Source organism: Lissotriton vulgaris, chromosome 5, assembly GCF_964263255.1.
Source record: "Lissotriton vulgaris chromosome 5, aLisVul1.2, whole genome shotgun sequence".
Classification (NCBI taxonomy): Eukaryota; Metazoa; Chordata; class Amphibia; order Caudata; family Salamandridae; genus Lissotriton; species Lissotriton vulgaris.
In genome coordinates, this window is record NC_141693.1 from 1,401,959,657 (window position 1) to 1,401,984,054 (window position 24,398).

At 45.8% G+C, this 24,398-nt stretch overlaps 1 protein-coding gene across 1 annotated transcript in view; it reads right to left on the bottom strand.

Annotated features, from left to right (window-relative positions):
* CTTNBP2NL (CTTNBP2 N-terminal like) overlaps positions 1-24,398 on the bottom strand; it is a 238,603-nt gene that overhangs the window by 132,213 nt on the left and 81,992 nt on the right. The window contains exon 2 of the mRNA XM_086923348.1: positions 15,719-15,825. Coding sequence (XP_086779474.1) covers positions 15,719-15,817 — 99 coding nt within the window. The 5' untranslated portion in view covers positions 15,818-15,825. The remainder of the gene's footprint in view (positions 1-15,718; positions 15,826-24,398) is intronic.

Sequence of the window (24,398 nt, forward strand, 5' to 3'; positions counted from 1 at the left end):
GGCTAAACGATAATTACCCCTTGCCACCAGCCCTTAAAAGTAACATTCTCATGGTGGAAAGGGCTCCGTGGGTGGGGTATAATAATAACAACAAAAAAAGGTCACACGGTGATTGCGTGGTGATAACATTCGAGAATCCCCGCACTGCAGAATTTATTTCATCGAGGCCCCCAAGAAATTATGGTCAGTCTATTGTGGCTAGGCCTTTATCCTTCTTTTATCCGGAGGGTGAACAACCGGATAATAGGTGGAGCTGGACCAGGGACAAACGACATAATGGTGGTAACATTGGTCAGGTTTTTGATAATAATTATCACAACACACAGTGGAATGGGAGGTCTGAAGATGGTTGGAACACTGTGAAGCACAAAGGGAGGCCCCCTTACTTTCATCCTCAAGGCTATGACCTAGGGCACCCAGGCATTCCGCATTTCCCTTCGTTCTTCCCCTGTTATAACCGGTATGATTGTTTGGAAAGTGTGGACTGACTCCCCGAGATCAAGGAAGATGTCTTGTTGCCTAACAACTCTTTGGGCTTGGGTTCGATAAGCTGTCCAGGGCCTGATGAAACCTTAGTAACACAGGGGGGGGACCAGTCTATACAAAGGAGTCAGGTCAGTAGACCAGGAGACAGTATAGATACCTCAACTGTAGGAAAAGATTATTGTAAGGTGCTTTTTTGGAATGTGGCCGGGCTAAAACAAAAGATTACTAACCCAACCTGGGATGAGGCCATTACTGATGTGGGAATACTAGCCCTCCAAGAAACTTGGGCTACCACCCCAATACATCTTAATGGCTATAAAACATACTTTACCCCGGCGGTGGGGGGAACTTTTGGGAGACCCAAGGGGGGGTTGATTGTATACATATCCAATTTGCTAGTATACGATAACATTTCGTTCTCCCCTGGATCCAGTTATTATCAAAAAATTGTAATTTACACAAGGAAGGGTCCAAAGATGGTTCTTTTTAATTTTTACAACAATTGTTTAGATGGCATGATTAAGGATGTACTTGACACATTAACTATAGAAATGCAAAATGAACTTGATAAGAGCAAGAGGGCTGAAGTTATGCTTTTATGGGGAGGTGATTTTAATTGTACTCTCTGCAAAAAGGGCCAAAAGGGCATTTGTGGTTTAATGCTGGAACAAGATGTCAACTTAACCCATTTTGAACACACCCGATTAGGTGACTCATTAAATGAGATAATTTTTAACTTTAACTTTGGGTTTTCAAATGAGGTAGCACATCATACGATGCCATTTGTACCAACATTTGTTGGTCGGGGTGCCTCATCTATCATTGATTTTAATTTGTGTACGATAAGCTCTGCGAGCAGACTGATCAAAGCAAATATCATGGATTTACCATTGAGTGATCACCTGCCACAGGTACTAAAACTGGATAATCTATTTGCTGCAACTGATACTAGAGAGGATCCGGACCAAAGGGTCCAGGATGTGAGGTTGGGTGCTCAAAATGGTTACAACCTTAAATGGAGCAGACAGGTCCCGGATGACTTCCTGTATAAAATACTGAGTAAATGCATGAATAGTTTCTCGATCTGTTTAGATGAGTATGCTGAGCATTGTGATATAATAACCCATTTTAATGTTATCTCTAGTACTATTAAGGAAGCCTTGTGGGTTGAAAGGAAAAATTCCTTAAAGTCCAACAGGAAATGGTTCGATAGGAATTGCACTAGAGCCTTAACAAAACTTAGACTTCCACAAAAGACCACGGGATGCAATCCTAATTAGAAATGCTAGGAAGGTCTATAACCTTGCACTGAAGGATAGAAAGGCCTTGATAAAAAGGGAGGCTTGGGACAATCTATGCGCTGCCTCAAAATCAAAGGACCCGGCCGCTTTTTGGAGGGTCATTAATACCCCCCTTTTATATGATCAAAAAGCACGCCTGGAAATTGCTATCTCAGAAATGAGTGGGTGGCTCATTTTTCCTCCCTTTATAAGGCTGTGGAACTGATTCCAGATGTAGGCCAGGACGTGGGGTTGTTAAATTTAGACACCACTAGAACTCTGACTGTAACCCTCCCAGAAGTGATAGCTAGTCTGAAGGCGACTAAGGGGGGCAAGGCAGCAGGGCCAGACGGCATACCAGCTGACCTCTATAAAGCTAATATTGAATTATGGGGGCCTTTGCTGGTTCAGCTTTTTAATGCCGCCCTGGCAAATAGTCCAATCCCTACCTGGTTCACATCGGTAATAGTCCCCATTTTCAAAAAAGGTGACAGGCTAAGTTGTACTTGCTATAGGCCAATTTCTTTACTGGACTCTTCCATAAAAATTCTGGGGAGAGTGATTTTAGCAAAACTGCAGAGCTGGGCTGAGGATAATGGAGTACTAAGTGATTTTCAATTTGGGTTTCAAAAGGGTTTGGGGACCATTGAGCAAGGTTTGAATCTTTTCACCTTGCAACAGAAATACATAAAGGTTAAAAAACAACGTCTATACCTTACTTTCGTTGATTTAACATCAGCTTTCGATTGTGTGTCACACACCAAACTATGGTCTATTATGGCCGAATTGGGTATAGAAAATGCCATTATATGTTTTCTGAGAGAACTTTATTCTGGGGCCACTGCTAGTGTCAGATACGGGAATAATGGTAAATGCAGTAGACAATTTGGGATTGGTAGGGGTGTGCGCCAAGGGTGCGTTTTAGCCCCCTTTCTATTTTTGTTATACATAAATGGATTGGAGAAGCATCTCGTGCATGAGGGCAGAGACATGCCTATGGTGAGAGGTAGGCCTGTCCCTGCACTGATGTACGCTGATGATGCCGTTTTGATGGCTCGTACAACAATGGCTTTACAAACTCTGGTTACAGCCTTTAACACCTTTATGCTTGGCTTAGATTTGAAAATCAATTGCTCTAAAACTTTATCAATGTTCTGTGGGCCCAGAACTAGCAATCATTTGAAGCCAATCTTCATTAATACCGATCCCCTAGAAAGGACCCCTACTTTCCCGTATCTGGGCATATTGTTTCATGAAAGTGGCTCATGGACTACAGCGATTCATGCGAGATCCCTGCTATTTTCTAAGACTATTATGGCCCTAAAATGCTTTATGAAAAAATTAGGTAAAAAACCCATAAAGGAGATTTTAACTGTGTATAATGCGACCTGTATATCTGTAGCCACCTATGGTGCCGGATTATGGGGGTACTCAAATGTTAATGCGCTTCAAATCATGGAAAACAAGTTTTTATGTCACATCCTGTCCGTACCCCAAAGCACCGCAACAATGATATGCCACACTGAACTGGGTATACCCTATATTACAGACACTATTAAAATTCAGCCAATCCTTCTTTGGCATAGGGTTTGGACAAATGATGAATGTGTTGTTAACCGGGCTATTTTAAAGGATATCATGGTACTGGACAATATCAGTGACTTTAAATGGATAGGCTATGTCAAAAACTTTCTTGGAAAAATAAACTGCCTCCAATACTTTGAGGACCCGCAATCCATGGAATATATATCTAGAAGGGATCTGAAAAACCTATGTACGGTGTACCTCAAGGAAATGAGACATATAGAAGAGGAGAGAAAAAAGACTGTTTCCGCCCACCAGGACATTCTATGTGGAGAGAGATTGCAGCCATATCTTTCATTGTATATGTCCAACCATGAACGCTACCTCTTGACCCGTTTTAGACTGAATATTGTTTTTAGGACATTATCATTCCCGTCGATGAATTGTTGGTCGAAGGATCTATGTCCCTGTCCATGTGATGGAGTATCCCATCAATCCGATATACACATTTTATTTTTTTGTAAATTTTATACCTTTCCTCGGAAAAATCTGATTATCCCTATCCTCAAGGATCTAAATGTATATAGATGTCGCCTAGCGTTTACAGAGTGCCAGAAAATGGAAACTGTTTTTATGGTTGCCTCAATTGCAGAATTTTTAAAATTGGTTTTTAAGTGCCGTAAATCAATTCGATTTGATTGATTGTTTTTACCGTATATATGAATTTAACTTTGATGATTCTCCTTTTTCTTGTGTTTTTAAAAATAAGCATACCTCACCTCTTGTAATTTGTAATTTGCACTTGTCATGCTACTTTCATGGTTATCTTGCTTTTTAACCGAATAAAGTATTTTTGAATCTTGAATCTTGACTAGGACTACTTGCCACAGGCCCTCCTCCTTCTGTGACCCGATGGGATTGGCGCTGTGCTTTTGGAGTGAGTTTAAGCATATACTCTATTGCTGTTAGATGCAACAGGATTTGTGCTAGTTCCAAGCACAAAATGCCCATGACTATTTACTAACTCTTTCACAAGTTGCGCAGACCAGATTTGTTTTAAGGCAGGACCCCTTCTGGCAATGACACGTGAGCTGGACAGAGACAGGGGTATTAGACAGATGATATGCTTGGGCTCCTGTTTTGTGTTGCTTAACCAGGGCAGTCCTCCATGGTCGTTTTAGGTTTCACCTAGGCTGCACTTGTCTCTTCGATATGCTGTATTCAGGATATTGACAAAGCTCCGACCTCTTTCCTCCCATCTTTCCAATTGGCTCCTGTCCCTGCCCTTTGCAAAATCGTGGCTTTTCATTGGTCAATAGGCTTAGTAGTCCCTTCTTAGTACCACCTTGTCTCTTCTTGTACCCTCCCATGAGGACACCCCCTGTTACATGTGTTGTTACTCCCTAGGTTTCACTTACCACCTCAAGTAATAATTCTTTTGTCACATTTCAAAGCTACTAATTGTATATATGGGCATAGCTATTTGAATGTACTCGTAGTACAGTTTTGCATGCAATGCATTATGGGTAGGCTGGCTTTACCAAACCTTCTGGAGGGTGCAGCACTATATGTGACCAAAAGAGATCCGCAGTGTTGGTGCCTTGCTCACTTGGGATGTCTAGGAGCAGTTTGCGGTACTGCACCTAGACATGCAGAGCTGGTGCCTAGGTCACTAGGGACCTCTAGGAGCAGTTTGCAGTACTGCACCAAAACATGCAGTGCTAGTGCCTTGTTCACTAGAGACCTTTAGGCGCAGCTTGTGGTACTGCTCCAATTCATACAATGCTGGTGCCTTGCTCACTAGGGACCTCTAGGAGCAGCTTGTGGTACTGCATTGAGACATACAATGCTGGTTCCTGGCACACTCCGCAAGCATTTGAAAGTATGAGCTATTGGCATGGCATTATTATTTGCAATGCCAATACCTCAAACTATCAGTAATGCAAGACCTATTGCATTGCAAATGCTTGTTTCTACTTGTTGGCTTTCCATATGTTGTACCTGGGGAAAGGCAGCCCCATTTGATGAGCTATAAAGTAGGTCAGAAACCACGTTTGCCACATTAGTCCCAGCCTCAGGGGTACCAGTAGTGGAAACAGGCTCATGAGACCAATCGGTGAATGTAAAAATACTCCAGAACCCAACATAGTTTTCTCTCCACCAAGTCACTCTCAGTAGCTAAAACCCCTATAGCATTCTGCAACATCCGGTCTATGGGTGTGGTTTTAGTAGGGTAGGGTAACGGCTATAGACCCACCTGCACACATGCGCTTGCCCATGAGATCCTCTCTGCATTACACTACTTGAAACTGGAGCCAACCTGGTGTACAATGAAAAAATACCTAGGTTTAAGTGTAGGGGATATTAGGCAGAGTCACTAGGAGCAAATAAGGCCACTGCCCGTAAGTGAGGGGTGTGTTACTAAAACATTTGAGAATATAAGACATACTCACCCAGGTCCTGAAAAGGGCGTTATGGGGGTGGCCGAGCCTCGTCCGGCCATGGATAGGTGTAGATGGGCCCGCCCTTGGCCTGGACAGTGCCCTGGCGCGTCCCGCACTGCAGTCGCGAGTGGCAGCTTTATGAAACAAATCGTGCGTTGCAGCAGAGCCCTGCCTCCTGGCAGGGCTCTGCTGCAACGCTCAGCCGTTGCGAGAGGCAGCTTTATGCACCTGATGGTGTGTTGCAGCAGAGCAGTGCCTCTGGCAAGCACTAGTGTCTGGTGGAGTCCTCACAAAGCGTGTTACTCATGTAGTGATATCCAATGCAAATCAGTGCTAATGAGCATTGATAGGAGTGAGTTGGACCTATTTTAGTGTGTGAGTGTTCTAACAGGTGAGCTAACAAAACTCACAGACACTCAAACGCCGGTCAGGTGGCATGCTGTGGTAAGAGAGGATTTTACTTGACATGTTTTGTATCAGGTACAGGATTACGTAGACCATGTCCCTTATAAAGGGTTCCTTGTTATATGTTTTACCCAGGCAGTTATAGAGACCTTCCCACCTCTTCCATCCCTCTTAAAGCACTGCATTCGCCGTGGTATTCATTTCCGAATCAGTGCAGCGTTTGTATTGTCTGTGATTGTTTGTTAAGCACACGTTCATGGCTCACTCATTTTTATAACGATATTGAATTACAACTGGCAAACATGCAACTGTTGCTCTTTGTGCACAGCAAAGAGGTCAAGGATTGGAGGAGCATTCAGTCACAACATATTCATATGACAGTGCCTGGTACTGCCATGAGCTCGCACTACCTTCAGCCTCATCCCCAGAGCTGATCAATCGTGCTATGCCATGAACACGCATTAACACCCGGAACTCACTCAGGCCACTAGAGGCAGATCGGTTCGTAGTAAGCGCTATGCAACAGCATGAAAGACAAAAAATAATTACACACACACACACACACACCAGGGAAAAGGAAATAGTCAAAAATACCATGAAAGGGGGCGTGGCTACCGGCCGAGCGAAATGGCCGCCTGTTAGCTGAGCTCTGTGACTGGGAGTCACCTTTCCCTAAAATCCGTCCACTTATCCGAAACTTAGCAGGCACAGCTGCCGATAATTCAAAGTGGGAGAACCTCCGATTTCTGTAACGCTGCTCCGGACGTTTCTACTCACAAAACTCACGCCGCACTGCCAAGGAGAAAATTGCGGCCTACTAACGACGCTGAACCTGTGGACTCAATTTATCAGCAGCCCGGGGCCTAACTGACCTGACCAGAACTGCCTGACACGGCCGAGTTGCTGAGGCGGAAAGCACAGACCGGCCCGGCTACATACGCAACCAGCCTAAGAGGTGAGGGCGAAGGCTCCTGTGGGCAGAACGGTGATAACAGGCCCGAATTGAGTTCGGAGAACCACAGGCTGATGCTCAGGGGCGGGAACCTCATACCCTGTACAGAATTAATGGCTGCCTAATTAGCGCACAGTAACTCTGATTAACGCTGCTGGGACCCACACCAACTATAATTGCTGGCTTGTCGTGACTCGTGCACACTAACAAAACTGAAGGTACCACAAACCGCACATTGCTCCTGATATTCAGCACCAGTGACGCCGGCCTACAACAGTGCAGATTTGGGGACAGGAGAGTGCACCCACCCCAGTACAAGAACGGGCACAGAGGTAAACACTGGGCTTCAAAGACACAAAGCATACCGTTGGCTGACATAGGAGCCCAAACAACACAGATCTAACACAGGAGTAAAATATTGTCAGTCTACAGCAGCCCCACTAACGGCTGTGGAAACCCTGGTCCCCACAACTATTGTAAGGGATATTGCTTCAGGTCAAACAACAAGAGCGGCAGGGGGCCAAAGGTTCAACAGACCCCGGGCCTGAAAAAGTATGCCTACATTAAAGAACCCCAACACAATTCACAGGGCGAACCACCGCGTACATCACCCCAGGCGACCAAATCACCGGCAGACGCCGACCAGATCACCCTAAAAGATGTCATGGCGGCCTTACAAACTATGCAAACCTCGATGAGCGCAATATCCACAGACATTTCCCTAATGAGGGCGGACTTCTCCAAAACGGACCGAATGAAAGAGGTGGAAAAAACAACGTCAGACCTCACGAGTGGCACTGCCGACCTAAAACAAAAAGTATTGAGATTAGAAGATGATAACCTTCTGCTGAAGGCAAAGCTCGACGAACAAGAAGGCCGCTCACGGCGCAACAACGTGCACCTGGTGGGAGTTCCGGAGGCAACAGGAGGCCCGGCACTGGATCTATTCGTGGAAGAACTCATCCAGAATACGCTGCAACCGAAGGGACTATCCAAATACTTCTCAGTGGAACGTGCCCACCGGGTGCCAGGAGGAAAACCGATGTCTGGATCACCACCGCGTCCGATTTTGGCGAGGATCTTCAACTTCCGCGACCGAGATGCCATCCTGCAGGTCGCGAGAATCGCCCCACCGATTAAAATTGACAACGCAGAAGTTGCCTTCTATCCGGACTACACGGCAGCAGTGGCCCAACAAAGGCGAAACTTCACGGAGGAGAAGAAGGAACTCCAGACCAGAGAACTCAAATACTCGATTTTTTTCCCAGCGAAACTACGTGTTGAAGCAGAAAGACAAACGGGTTTTTTTTACTCACCCCGAGACGCGCAGGACTGGCTGGAAGGATGCCGACAGACGGGGGATCCAAGAACCGAGAGTCACGCCGTAACAATCGCTAAAGTGAGGAAGAGAAGCCGTGACAGGTCACATCAGCAACAAAAGTATACCGTGGGACCCATCTAGGAACATGAACATTGACGACAACTATGCTACATACCACCATGGAGGGACTTTTCAGACATGGACACTGCGATGGTAGGGTGATGGTTCGGGGTGGCGGGTGGTAATACTTTGGCCAGATCCGATGAGGAACTAAAGGGGGCGAAATACTGAAGCATATCATGAAGACTCCGACAGGTAGGACCTCTGGCAATGATGCAGCACTGCATAGACAATATTTAGGGGGAAGGTGACTGATCAGGTCACAGTAGACTCACCCTCAAGAACATTTCCTGATGGTTAGGGACATAAGCACTCTGCTCAGTTGGGGGTGGTGGATAGTTCTAGATCCGCCGGACAGGGTGGGGGGCCGAGGGATTAGCAGTTATATGTTTTCTTAGTGTTTGCTTGGCATTAGGCTGCAATCACCCACTTTCTGGAAGCCAATTGTCTATCGACGAATCTATTGTTCAGTCTAGGGAATATCCAGATCTAGTGGGATTTACGAGAAACGAGATTCAGAAAGCAACTGTTGAATGGTTTAACCGTTTCACAGATGTTCTTGTTGAAGTTTATATGTAAGTGTCAATTCTACAACGTATGCATGAGCAGAGCTGATAACGCAGAGACGAAATTTACAATGATGTCTGATAATATGAAACACAAACTATACACGATATGACGCTGAATGGGGAAGGTGAAACCACTACTCAGTCACTACTTAAGCCGGGCCCTCCCCTGTCCATAATCTCATGGAACGTGAATGGATTGGGACATAAAATCTAGAGAGGGTTGGTTCTGCAATATTTAAAACGTAAAGGGCCCACGGTTGCATTACTCCAAGAAACGCATTTAAAAGGCTCAGAATGTAGGGAACTTGACAGATGGTTGCCCATGCAGAATTTACGTCCGGATCTAGAGGGGCGGGAATCCTAATTCACAAAAGCTCCCCGCTAATGATAAACACGTCGACTGATGATCAGGGAAGGTTCGCGGCTCTAACTATGCAGTGGGAGGGAAGAATATATCACGTGATATCAGTATATATCCCCCCTACCCTTCACCAGCAGGCGTTTCATGACCTCGGGAGGCTCCTACTAGAACTCCTCGAAGGGAAAGTGATGCTGGGTGGGGACTTTAACACAGTGGTAGATCCAACCATTGACCGCTGTCCATCAAGGGATAACAACAGATCTAACCAAGCCCTACAAGACTTCACACATTCAATGGGGTTGACTGACATCTGGCGGATCCAACACCCGACAGCAAATAAATACACATTTCTTTCAGGGGCACACAGGAGTCTCTCCCGAATAGACTATATATTGACACAAGGGATCACGTCTGAAAGAGTACGCAAGGTAGAACACTTACCGAGAGGGATATCAGATCATTAACCAATCCAGCTTACCTACACCGCCTATACCCCTGGAAGACGAAGAATATACCCGCTATACCCGAGGTTCCTGAAAAATGACAAAATATCGAGGGACCTCGTGAAATCCACTAAGCATTATTTCTCGGAGAATGACCAATCAGTTCAATCCCCGACCATATTATGGGAGGCAAACAAGACTGTTATTAGGGGACAAGCCATCTCAACTATCTCACGCCACAAATGCATACAGAGGGAAACCATTGATGCTCTAGAAGAAGCCGTACAGCAAGCAGAGAGCAAATGTTCTAAATCCCAATGAAGACGCGAGCCACTCAATAACATTAGCAAGCCAAGAACTTAGGACCTATGCGTGGGAAACTGCAAAGGATAAATATAATGATACCCTCCACAGAATTTACGAACTAGGAGACAAAATGGGGAAAATGCTGGCATGGATAGCAAACAGATGGATAGCGCAAATTTGCTTACAAGATGGTACTCTCACAGCAGACCCTGAGCAAATAGTGAAAGAATTAGCACGGCATTTTGAAAAGATATATACGCCACAGGCAGTAGCTACAATAGAGGAGAACGTGCAATTCCTACAAGACATTAAGATGCCCACACTCGCATCGGAAGATATGGAAGTCCTCGACGTGGACCTCTTGGCGGAAGAATTGGGACAGGCACTGGCGGCACTCCACACCGGGAAAGCAATGGGTCTGAATGGATTACTAGTAGAACTATATAAGAAAGTGGTAGGATCGATCACGCCCCACTTACTCAACATGTTCAACGATTGTCTGGATAAGGGTCTACTACCACGGGACCAGAGAACTGCTACAATCGTAACCATGCACCAGCCAGGTAAACCAGCACACTTATCCGCATCTTACCGGCCAATATCGCTAATGAACGCGGAAGCGAAAATACTGGCTAAAGCCTTAGCAATGCGATTGCAACCACACCTTAAGGAACTGGTGCACCCGGATCAATCCAGATTCATGCCAGGGCGTAACACCTCCCTCAATCTGCGGCGATTAAACGCGGTACTGGCCAGTACATCGGAGATACAGAAAGATGCTGCCATCCTTTCCCTCGATGCCACAATGGCCTTTGACCTAGTGCAATGGCAGTTCCTCTTCGCGGTGCTTCGGATACTGGGAATTGGCCCGAAATGCTGTGCATGGGTCCAGCTTTTATATACGGAACCCCTCGCACAAGTGGTAGCTAACGGCAACATTTCCAGAGAATTCAAACTAGGACGAGGTACCAGACAGGGCTGTCCATTGTTGCCGCTCTTATTCGCCCTGGTGCTGGAGCCGCTTGCAGCATGGATTAGGCAAGACGTGTCCATTCATGGAATGAGATGGGAAATGGAATGGGAAGATTGCATCTCGCTTTAAGCTGATGACGTACTTATACACTTAACATCCCCGGCGAGGTCACTGGCGTTTCTACTAGATATCACACAGCGTATGGGAAAGTATCCGGATATACGATCAATTGGACAAAAATCGCTACTATACGTTCTGCATGGACCCACGCCGCGACTCCCCTGGGGTTGCGAACTGCAAGTCACGACTAAGGGGTTCAAGTATCTAGGAATATATGTCACAACGACAGAGTCCATCTTCATGGAAGAAAACCTAATGAAGCCCCTAGAACGACTCCGGGCGGATGTTAAACACTGGAGATCCCTCCCGTTGACGCTGTTGGGAAGAGCTGCACTGTTTAAAATGCTGGAATTGCCAAGATTTCTCTATGCACTGCAAAACACTCCATTTCCAGTCCCTCCTAAATACTTCAAAACCATTGAAGGGGAAGTAACTACACTACTGAGGGACGGAAAGCCCACCCGAATAGCGCAACACAAATTAACACGAAGTTGGTATGACGGTGGTATCGCCCTCCCGAACATCAAATTCTACTACTGGGCCTCACAACTGATGATAATAAACCAGTGGCTCCACGTCCCACAGGACGAACCAGCATTTCGGCTAGATCGAAGCATCCTACCGACCAGCAGATTGTTGAGGGCACTATACACCAACAGGAAACAGACTGCACTCACGGGACCAACAGCACACACAATTAAAATATGGCACGATGCACAAAGTGCCCTGGGATGGAAAGAGGTGCTGACACAGGCCACCCCTCTGTGGGAAACGCAACTGGGCACCCTAGCGAACACCAAGGGGTTCGATAAATGGGACCTAATAGGAATTTCTAAAATAGGTGATCTGTGGGTGAAGGGTGCGGTAATACCATTTACAGACCTACAAGCGAAGTATGGAATGGTGTAGTGTAGTTCCTATTTTCCCAATAGGCTCTGCGCATTGGAATAACAAACAGCAGTGTAGACGAAGGACTGAGGTCATCTAGGTCTCTACTGACTATGTTAGACTTAAGTTAGGTTTGCGCCAGCTAGCTCAGAGGTCACTAGAAACTTTGGATGACCTTCCCTGATTCAGACAAGAAGGGATTCAGTTTCTGACAACCGCATAAACATGACAACTTTGCTCCCTCAGAATAAGAGTGTATCTCTAGAGTCATGTGAAAACAATAGGCAGCTATTTACTCAGTCAACCGTGCATACTTAGTTTCACCAGAGTTGCACTTTATCATGTTACATTTTATTTTGACTTTGTTTTTAGCCATACAATTGGCTTTTCATTTTAGGTCAATTGCCCTGTGGCTTTATAATGCTATTGTTTTTATGCGTTTTACAATTCAGACGTCAACTAAAAAAATGTTAGGTGTGCCAGAGCACAATGAATCAGTTGCCAAGAGAACATAATTACAGGGCATTTAAGTAGGAGTGGAATTTTGGAACCTCTTGAGAATTTATGTATGATCTGTGCTTAATTTGAGCTGGTGGTTGCAGTTACAGCTGCAGCCCACCAGCACTTTTCGTTTTTGAGGATCGGCACTTATTTTTAGCGTTAGATATTTAAGACACAAGAGAGGGAAAAACACACAAATCTGCACAAAAAAGGAAAGGAAAGGAAATCCGGAAAAACAGTCACAATGCGAGAAGGCAGGAATCTGCAACGGCTGGGAGAGTCTGGTAGTGGATTAAAGAAGCAGGAGATGGATTTAAGACTACCTGTCTTGGTATTTGACTGCAACATTTAATAGAACTGGCTGAGGGCTTCTAAGCAGAGGTACCGGGACTCATTATTTTACAAATTAAGCACTGCATATGACAGTTCACCGTAAGTGAGAACTCCAATGTGTCTTGCTGTATAGAAGGTGGATAATACAAACTCTAAACTAGGCCAGTGAACATATGTTCGTCTCCAAATCTAAAAGCAACTCTCCCTCCCCATCAAAAGAAAATCAGCTTCGTTTGATTTCCCTGGGTCCTTGATGAAGGACTAGAATTATCTTATCCTAACAGCAGCAATACAAAAAGTTTGTTCTTTGCACTATATTGTCAAGAATAAACCGTACTATTAGTAATGGGGGAGTTTAGCTACAAGTGTCTCAGTGTTTTGGAAACTAAGATATACATTTTGATTCCTTACTTGTATGAGTGCACAGTCGGATTTAAAATATTTGAAAATAGCGGACATGAAAAGCACGGGTTCCGAATGAAAGCAATGAAAATAAATCATTCTGTCCTCAGTAGCATTTTGTGTAGCGTTGCCCTGATCTTGCCATACGGAACTGGGAGACCGTGTGTCTCCTCTGATCATCGCCTCTGCTATAGCAGACTTGTTGTTTCGCACAACCAGAAAGCAATGACGAGCAGAGTAGCATTTAAAGACTTCAGACAAACCCACTTGAGTATCATATGGATGCCAAACATGGGTTGTAGAGAAAGGTCGCTGACCATATATGTACAAGCACTAACATCTCATCCATGGTCAAAACTTAAAATGTGCAAAGGTCAGTGATTTCATATCTCTACTTGCCTCTTGTACAACAGTGGGTTTACATGGGGTTGAGCTACCCCAGCCACTCTGCCTGCACTTCCCTCTCCAGTGCAGCCCTAGCTTTCACAGGCCCCATGGACATCGTGTCTCCCCCGAAACCTTTGAGGCCCAGTACTGCAACACCGGTACCTCCCGTCAAGTGTCAAAACAGCAATGACAAATTTCAGGTGAACTCAGCAGATAACCGTGCTGATCACTCATGAGGTTTTCAAAAATGTAGTAGCTGAAACAGCAGGGGCAGCTCCTCCGAGAAACTTAAAATGATAACAACATCACGTTATAAGCATTTTATGCTTCGTGACGTGTCCTGCTGCTTTGTGGGGGGTGAAAGGGGGGAGGGGTTGGATGGGTCTGCTCTACTTGCAGGGCAGGGGAGGAGTGGCTTGCCCGCTCCTAAGTGCGCAATGACTATTTAGTCAGCCCTCTCAGGCCGCCCAAACCAGTCATGAGCACTTCCCTGTTCTCCATTACAGCCTGCATGGAGAACATGCCCACCCCTCCAGCCCCTGGTTGAGCACCGTGTCACGGCACCGAAGACAGGCGAGCAGGAACCCATGACCAGCCTTAAGGTAAGTTCATGTTTTTTAAAATGTTTTTATTTCGGCACCCGCGCAACACAACCCGCGACACAACCTACGACAACCGCCCTCGTGCGACAGAACCCCACGACAACCGCCCCTTCGGGATTTCCGTGCCAGACTCGCCCGCCACTCCCAAACCCACCTACCCACCCACGAGCCATGTCAGCCGCCGCTATGAACAGATTACCCCCAGAAGCATGTGTGGTCCACGTATTTTTCCAATCTCATCAGGACAGCTATTTGAGGCACAGGGAAGGATGGGAGCATCAACTTCACTACAGAATTACACATTAATGGCTACACAGTTAACCTTCAGAAGGTAGGCTTGGACATTCCGGAATCCACATGACTCCCCTGTCACCGATCGGCAACGCATGGTGAATACTTCATAGGCCACCACTACTTGCGGTTTTCTAACACTACTAGTCCTGTACCGCCGCCAACATACAACAGACATGCTCTTCGACCAATTGCACATCATTTCCTCCTTAGCAATGTCCCAGATGCCAATCTACCCCAATCATGGCAATCCCCTAAATAAAAGCTTTCTGCATCTTACCCCTGGACTTGCTCATTCAAGTAACCCATTTCCTGTTCAACCCTACTTCCTTTGGCTCAGCCGACCCTTCCACCAATCCCTACATTTACACCTACAATAAACCCTATTTCGACCAGAGCCCTGGTGGTTTCAGTATGCCTGTGTACTGCAGTCAACTACTCAGCAGAGGCAGAAGCTGAGGTCTATGGCAACTTTTGGAAATACAGAGGTGGCTTCTCTACTCGTATTTACCTGCACAGCATCACTCTACGGCTCACACTTAACAGTTTATTCAGCAATAGTGACATGTTACGACAATGGAAACGCACATGGCAAATTAGGAGGGAAGCATTAAGGGCTGTGAAGATCCAACTAATGGTCACATTTAATTATGAACGTATAAAGGTCTCTAACAATATTTGTAAGAAAAGCATCTGCTCCTTAAAAATCCATACAGTGCAAATCCCAAACCTTTCTTACGTTTTAAGTTCAGAAAAATCATCAGCAGCCAAAGAATCTAATAACAGCTTCATTTGTAAGGTTCTAATAACACACAGCCCTCTTTCTTCACAATCGAGTGGTATTTGAAAGACTTTAGAATGTGTAAATGTCCACTTTGAAACTGAACCCCGGGAAACATTTGAGGCAAACTGCAAACAAGGTCATACTCATGATGGGAGTTTGCATCCAAAATAAGGAAGCTGCCGGGGGAGAATATTTGTGGTTTCTTGACCCAGCGGAGACTACATACCTTCAGAGCTTCTATGACAACATCCCTCGCTTCCAGCTCGCCCTCCAGGACGCTGAAGAGCATCAGGAGCTCAGGCTTACTGAGCTTTTCCAAATTCATCCTGGAGCCTGCAAGGAGAAGGGAGACACACAGTTTAGTACATGCCAGGTAGGGAGCAGTGAGTCATCTACCACATCTGGATGAAGTTACACTGGCTCTTGTAATACTAATTATTGACATTTACACCCTCTACAAGTTTATGTCTTATATGAAGCAGCACTACGGGACAGGTGACATCCAATAACATGCATGATAAGGCCTAAACCTCTTCCTCCACTCTCAGGATCCCCGCCCCATGTATTTAACAATTTATTATTGGGGTTATATCACATTGAATCAACTCACAAAAGAGCCCACAGTCATAAGGTTGCTAAATAAAGCTTTGCTGGCTGGCTCTATAGGCGGTTTTATCTCACACTCACATTAGCACTGCACATTTCACTCATTCACACACCCAGCTCACATAGGGTTTTTAGTACAACCCATGTACTCAAATTGAAAAACATCCCTGAGCTCCTCCCTCGTAGAGAGGGGGTTGTAGCCCGAGTTAGGACTAGGTTCCTAACACGAGGAGGCACCCCTATGATGAAGCAAGACACCTATGGTGCGTGAGGGGAGTAGTCCTTAAAAGGGATACCTTCCCCTGTTCAGTTAGTTTCTTCTCTGGTGTAAGTTTTGTGTAACACATTCGAACATTTTCACGAAAATATGACCAGTGGGCTCTTTTGTGAGTTGATTCTTGGTGTTGGGAGGGTGCCCAAGTTGGTTCTTAAACCTCCTCTTGGCCCTCTTTGTGTTTTGTTGTATCACATTGCCCAAACTACATCAGTAGCTCTCTAGAATTAAAATAACACAAATATCCGGAATCCTGACACCCTGTCCACCTTCTTCTGACCTTCACTTTGCAGCTATGTTTGGGCCTGAATGGTCACATTTCTTCCCAATATAGACTTGTGCCCTAGAAAAGTAACTAGTTGCAGAACAGACAGTATACGAATCAAAGGCTTTCTGTTTCTGTAGACTGGAATTTATCACCATTAAATATACCCAAACGTTATCAATCATGAGAACTGAAACTAGAGAGGACACACTGGAACATCTGAATGTCTAATTTGTGTGGATATATGAAATTCCCAAATATTGGTCAGCTTCAACCAAGTGAATTAACAAATTATTTGCAATGGTTAACCTCATGCATTGAACACTCCTCTTGTTATTGTGGCAAGGATTAAAAATAATATGTATGCATTTTGATTATAAGTAGGACACATTTGCATCATCTCTGAAGCTAGAGGATACCTAATAAGCACAACAGAATCGATTTCACCTTGCAGAATATCCCATAAATTCGTGAAAACAGGTGTGTTCGTACTGGATTATCAGGAAGAGAAAACTTTAGATTATATGCAAATGCCAGCCACTGAGGCATGCATTTTATTGTTTTAAATGGCAGTGGTCTCCTACTGACAGATTTCAATCCATTCCCAGACAAAAGAGAAACTTGAGTACCTCATCACATTTCTCAGTACTGATATGGTGCTCCACTGGGATGAATGCATCTACAAAAGTTTTTGAATGTCAAATTTAGGATCAAAAACGGCCTGTTTTTTTCTTTTATAAACGTTGGGGAACCTAGTTCTAACGATGGGAGGCACTCCTATAATGAAGCATGACACCTATGGTGCGTGAGGGGAGTCGTCCTTAAAGGGGATACCTTCCCCTGTTCAGTTGGTTTCTTCTCTGATGTGAGTTTTGTGTATCACATTCGAAAATGTTCACACAATTAGGACCTGTGGGCTCTTTTGTGAGTTGATTCTTGCAGTGGGGAGCGTGCCCACGTTGGTCATGAAACCCCTTTAGCCCTCTTTGTGTGTGTTGTAATTTTTGAGCAGCGGCTAAGCTGCGGACCTTTAACTTTCTTGTTTCATTATTTTTTCCATTTACACAGAACAAGTGTGTTACTATGACACCATCTCTCTTTCTATCTTGGCAGAACACATGGGGCTAGCTTTTGATGATACAATGGTTCTTGACAGATTAACAACCCCAAGCATATTAGACACACCACTAACACAGACCATCACAACATCTGATGACTGGAACAAACTTCAGAATTTGAGATGCCTTCATATTAGAACAATCACATTGGCTCAATTATGACAGTATCTGAGAAGCAATTGTGCCCCCACCGGCATCATAGTCCCCAACGCACCAAGGCTGTTTTTAGATAATAAGATCTTTCTCAAACACTGGTCCCTCGTTACCTGGCGGTGCACGAGGGACTGGCTGATTCTTATCAACAAGGCAAAGAAGGTGGCTGACACTATTCTGATCGTAATTCAAACTTTGGAATCAGAAATAAAGACAATAGTCGGTGCCACACTCTTTAAAAAGAACTTGGAAGAAGTCGCTAAAAGTCTCAAAAGCTTATAAAGAATCTTTGCCAACCAGCAAGATCACCAAATTCAAAAAAGCTTTGGCCAAATTTGCTTTGGAAAAAGTCTATCTGTACACAGATGACTTTTTCCAACCTCCAGCCTTCAATAACAAAGGTAGACGCTACGGGTTGAATTATTCCTCCTCAGACAGAGAAGAAGGATCAAGTGACTCAGATAGCAGTTTGGACACATTGCGCCAGAGGACGCAGAACCGAGGCAATAGACAGTGCCGAGGGCAACAAGGTTGTCCACATCCGACACAATGGTGGCCACCTACTCCATGGGGTTACCCGCCTTTTCCAACTTTTGGCCCAGGGCAACAGGGCCCTCTGATGGCTTTTTGTCCCCCGTAGCAAGGCTATATCCAGCCTTTTTTAGGGCAGAGCTGCGGACGTAGCCGAGGAAGAAGAAGATCCCAACACCAAGTGCATTGGAGCACTCCAACGTCACCATCGAACACCGGGAGCAAGACTGGGCAGAAGGCAGGCCCCAGCAGGGATCCAGTCTAGTAGTTAATCTTAGCCAATGGTCTCCGACGCAGGATGAAACCACTGTCCTTGAACGTGGCTTAGGCTCAGTCCCCACCAACCTTGGAGACCCCTTTATTTTTCAACAAGAACTGCATACATTTTTTCGAAAGATTAGGCTCCATTTCTTTTTTGCAGACAAAAGGCCCACAGAAACTGACCAGACCAGCACAAATACGAACTTATGGTCTAAGTCCACTTTTAACCTTCCGACTGGCTCCATACCAGTGGAGGTAGCGACCTTTGAGAAGGCTGTCCTCAAGGACCCAGAATCCTTTACATCAACACCTCAAAAGACTTTTCAGAACCTCCCTAATTGAGAGAAACAAGCCCCGACTACCCTTCAGATGGACAAAACCATCACAATAAAACCAGGGGACAAAGGGGGTGCAATTGTACTCATGGATACCGCTGAATACAGGACTGAGTGCTTGCGACAGCAGAGCAACATCACAGCATATCGTTCTCTACATCAGGACCCCACCAAAAAGATAACAGAACCTAGAACACTCATGATCATGGAGAACTCAGAAAGAAGCAGTGTTTCTTTGCACTAAAGAACCAGTGACTCCATACTTTTATGTTCTACCCAAAATCCACAAACCACAAAGACCACTGCCTGGGAGGCCCATCTTCTCAGGTATTGGTTCAGCCTTAGACCCAATATCACAATTTGTGGATTACTTTCTACGTCCATTGGTGCAATTGATGCCAACTTACCCGCAGGACACTAAAGACATTCTGAGGGTATTACAAGGTCAAGCATTTGATTGCAACACCGATTACCTAGTGTCCTTTCACGTAGAGTCACTGTATACATGCATCCCTCAAGACCAGACTCTGTCTACTATTGAAAACCTCTTACATCTCCATCCACCTGACACCATGACAGTGATTCCATGCATCATGAGTTGTGCCACTATGGCAATGAAGGAGAACTTCTTCCTTTTTCGAAACACAACTCTAATCACCAGATGTCTGGTACGTCCATGGGGATTACTTTTGCGCCGAGCCTGGTGAATCTGTATATGCACATGATTGAGCAAGAGGTCGTTCTATCAACCAATAATTCCTTCCAGACACATATCCATATCTGGAAGAGATATATAGACGATATTTTGGTGATTTGGAGATGGGATGAGCGAACCCTCATTTCCTTCCATCATTGGCTCAACACCTGCAATGAACACCTCAAATTCACGTGTGATTACAGCAAAGATAAACTTGCTTTTCTGGATCTCTCCATCTATCAGATGGCCATTTGGAAACTGAATTGTACACCAAGCCAATGACCCGCAACGCTTTGCTTCATTGCGACAGCTATCATCACAAATCATTGCGTGAAAATCTTCTGTTTGGCAATTTCTTAGGCTGCAGCGCAACTGTTCCAATACTGCCAAATACAAAGAACATGCTAGGACTTTAAGAAACAATCTCCTGGCCATACAATATCCTAAAGCTTTAATTAGGAAATCAGCCAAACGTGCAATAAACCATAACAGAGAAGCTCTTCTGGACAATGCATCTAAGACACCCACGCGAACAAGGTTGGTGTGTGTGAACACCTTTAGATCTCTCACAAATGCAGTAAAAAAATCAATATTATAGAACTAGAATATTCTTAATAAAGGACAACACACGATACCAAAACACCTCTTTGCATTCAAATGGAGTGCCAATCTGAGAAACACTTTACTGCACACAGACCGCCACCAGGAAACACACAGAAACCGAATACCTAGGGCATTTCCCATGTGGGTCTTGCTCTGTCTGTGTGAAGACTAATGCTAAAAAAAAACAGACATAGGCACGACAAGACCAATGGAGCTGAAGAATCGCACAAATTGCAACAGCGAGCAGGTAATTTACTTTATCACGTGCCCCTGTGGGCCCCAGTACGTGGGTATGACCACTCATAAGATCCATATACGCATACAGGAACACAAGAGCACTATTAGATGCTCTAAACAAAACACTCGACTGACCAGACACTTCTTTGCAGCAGACATCTGAATCATTCAAATGGACAGTCCTGGACAAACCCAATCTGAATGCCACAACACCTCATCTTGCTCTTCGTTTGTTCAGGGCAGTGCTTAATTTGTAAATTATTAAGTGCCAGGGCTCTGACCAGGAGGCCGCTCAGCTTGCATCACCGATCGCCCTTGTCATTGCTGCTAAAACAACTACTAACAATCTCTCTCGCATGTAAATGCGACCGTTCAGATTATTCCAGGTCCCCACAGCTAAAGGAATGGCTAGGGAGGCAGGTATTAGCAATTTTAATGTACATTATAGTCCTAAACTACCATTATTCTGCTCATCTCTAAATCAGATGAACAGCGCCACAATGTGGGGGACTGTTCTAAGTATGTTGTTGACAATTAGGTGCCGGTGCCGAGCACTGGACACAAATTAAGTGCCGGTACTGAGCACCGGAAAGCCCCGGCTCAAATTAAGCACTGGCTCGGGGCTGAACAGTGTGGGGTTTTTAGACTGAACACCTCTGATTGGACTAGATGACGATATCACGTGGCTTGCCCAGACCTAATACATGCTTTAGGTCTGGTCTGTCTTCTTCAGCCTGCCACATGCTGTTTTTGGCTCTTTCACCCTTCTCTGTTCCTCCTTTCAGAGTGAGCTTAGTGTCTGTTTTTGACATGTTTTTCGGTCACCCATACCCAGTGTCTTTTAACATCTGGCCATGCCTCCAGCTCAAATTTCCCTCTTGAGCTATTTCTTGAAGCCTACAGAGTGTCAGTTTCATGCCTGATATGGCATTACCTATACCATTGTTTTCAAATGTCCTACTTTTAGCTGGGTTCATACATAACTGTGCCTGAGATGGACCACTTTATTTAGTCTCCTTTTCTGTCCCTCCTCACAAGGGCTCGATTTTCCAGCGAGGTTGGATTTACGCTTGCATTCTTTTCATGATTGCGTCTTCATTTGCACCTTCCCCCGCTGCCTCTGCGCATCAGGTCTTGTGTTTCCAGCATGTTGCTTCCTTTCGCTGCTCCTCTGTTAGCCATTTTTTGCTTTCATTAGCAGGTTTCTTGCCCAGCACTCACGCATCCCCAATTTAAAACTCGCCACTAGCCGGGTTTGCACACATATCACCTCAGGCCCCGCCCCCTACCTTCACCACTGTGCAAACGCACCCTGTGGCACGTTTTAAGTTGGGGGATTAAGTCCCCGTGAATCCTGAGATCCCCCTGGGGGCCAACTAGCTCACCAGGGCCCTCCAGTAAGCGCCTCGGAGCTGCGTTGCAGAGAGGTGTAAAAAGGGGCGTGGGCTCAGAACACCTCTCTGCAGCGCAGCCCCCAGGCGCATAATAGAGGTTCCTGGTGGGCTAGTTGGCCCCCAGGGACCCCCAGTATTCAAGGGGAATTTGTTCCCCATCTGCAAACGCGCAAGGGGGCCTGTTTGCAGAGTGCTACAAGAAAGGGGCGTGGCCTTCGACGCAATGCCGGTCTTTTTTTGGGAGGGGGATTAAGAATGTGGGCTGTGTGGCCCCCCCTTCTTTCCCTAAAATGTTGTCCCTGGGGACCCCATCCCCCAGGGCCTGCCCCTGTTCTTTTTTTTTTTATTATAAAACATTCGGGAAGGGCGCCGTGTGGCTCCCCTCCAGAGGCCATAATCTCCCCGAGGACCCCATCCCCCGGGGCATGGCCCTTTTTTTTTTTTTTTTTTTTTTACATCTAAGAGGGGGGCTGCCATTCCCCCTCCTTAGGCCATTCATGGCCCCGGGGACCACATCGCCCAGGCGGTCTTTTTTATTTATTTAAATGACATTTTGGGGAGGGTAGCGTGGCCCCCCCTCCTGGGCCACTTGTAGCCCCAGGGAACCCATCCCCCGGGGCTGGCCCTCTCCGTTGGGGATCGTGGGGGGTCCCCAATCCCCCTACGGTCCCGCCGGCTCCCCGTCTCCTGCGAGAGCCGGCATCGCTTTTCCACACGGGGAGCAACTAACATGCTGCTCCCCCTGTGGAAAAGCAATCTGCTGTGCTATTTGGAAGAGAGAGTAGGTTTCCCTGCTCGTTCTTCCAAATAGAAAAGTAGTTTGCTATGGCATGGTGGGAGCCGCGAGGCTCCCACCCTGCCATAGCAAACTACAGTGTTCTGGGGGTGAGCACCCTGGGACACTATGAGCCGGCCCTGGGGGGTGGTAGTCCCCAGGTCCATCACAAGGCTCAAGGAGGGGGGCCGCGTGCCCCCTTCCCTTCCCACCATTTGCAAAGCCCCCGGGGGTGGTGGTCCCCGGAGTTGGGGGGTCTGTCATGGACCCCCCAATTTAAATATTTAGTGCCCCGGGGAGGTGGCGGTCCCCGGGGCGTGTGGGGGGGGGGGGGGGGGGCTTGAGCGGATTTTTCAGATTTAAAAAAAAGAATTGGGGGGGGCCTTGTGGGCCCCCTGAGCAGGCCTAGGGGGTCAGATGTTTCTACCCTGCCCCCTTTTCGCATTTTGCATGTTATTTTATTAGGTTTCTTGTGCCTCGGTACTACCGAGGCACAAGATGGCTGCCAACACTTCCTGGTTTGGAGTGTTGACAGCCAATTAGAATACAGCTCGTGCACGGCAGGGTGCGCGGATCCTCCAGGGCCATAAATATATATGTACTTTTGATTTTCTCAGGACCTACTGAACGGATTTGCACCATTTAAGCAAAAGGCACAAGTCTGAACCAAGGACTACACCTTTGCCAAATTTGGTGTAATTCCGTTCAGCAGTTCGGGCTGTAGCCGCGATGAACAGTTCCTATGGAAAATTGCATGGGGAAAACTCGTTTTGGGACCCCCCTTTTTTCTCGGCCCCTGCTTTACGAATCACCCCGATACTTTCAGGATAGGAGCGGACCGGAGCGCCCCACCAGTTTTGAAAATTTCGCGATGATTCGTCAACCGGCGCCAAAGTTATTCCAAATAAAATGTTGCAGATTTCCTATGGAAAATAGGTCCTAACTATAAACTTCCTACTGGCAACCACCAGTAGGAAGGAAGGAGATAGATAGATAGATAGATAGATAGATAGATAGATAGATAGATAGATAGATAGATAGATAGATAGATAGATAGATAGATAGATAGATAGATTTTACAATCAAAAGCTATTGTCTAATGCCAGGGCTAAAAAAATACTGCATTTCAAGTTGCTTCATGACAATACACGAAATACTGTGTCATCTGATCAGCTGAAGCAAAACCTTTTTTACTCTGCTTAAAACATGCAGAGGGCACTCATGTTCAAATAAGCTCTTAAATTGAGCACTGTCTTTGCCGACTGCCTCAAGTACTTGCAAGAATTAACAAAGTCACCCATTTGAACTTCATGTGCTTACACAAAACAAGGCTCACTCCAGCTTTCTGTTGTAACTTTGCTATCTGTAAAGGAGTAAACTACTTAAAGCAGACTGTGTGAGTAGTGGTGCGCATGGAACAATCTGTAGGAGGTTGGCTCTATGTGCAAGAGTAGGGGCCTCAGGTGAATGTCTCTCATTGGGTGTGGAGGACAGCATAGCCCAAAGTGCGTTGATGGAGTCATGTAAATAGGTGCTTAATCAGCAGTTTGGAAAACTAGGCATTTCCGCCCTATGATAGGTACAGACATGACAGAGGACAGGCGAGTGGACTGCAAATCAGGAAATTATCACACTTTGTCCTGTCATGGTGTTCCCT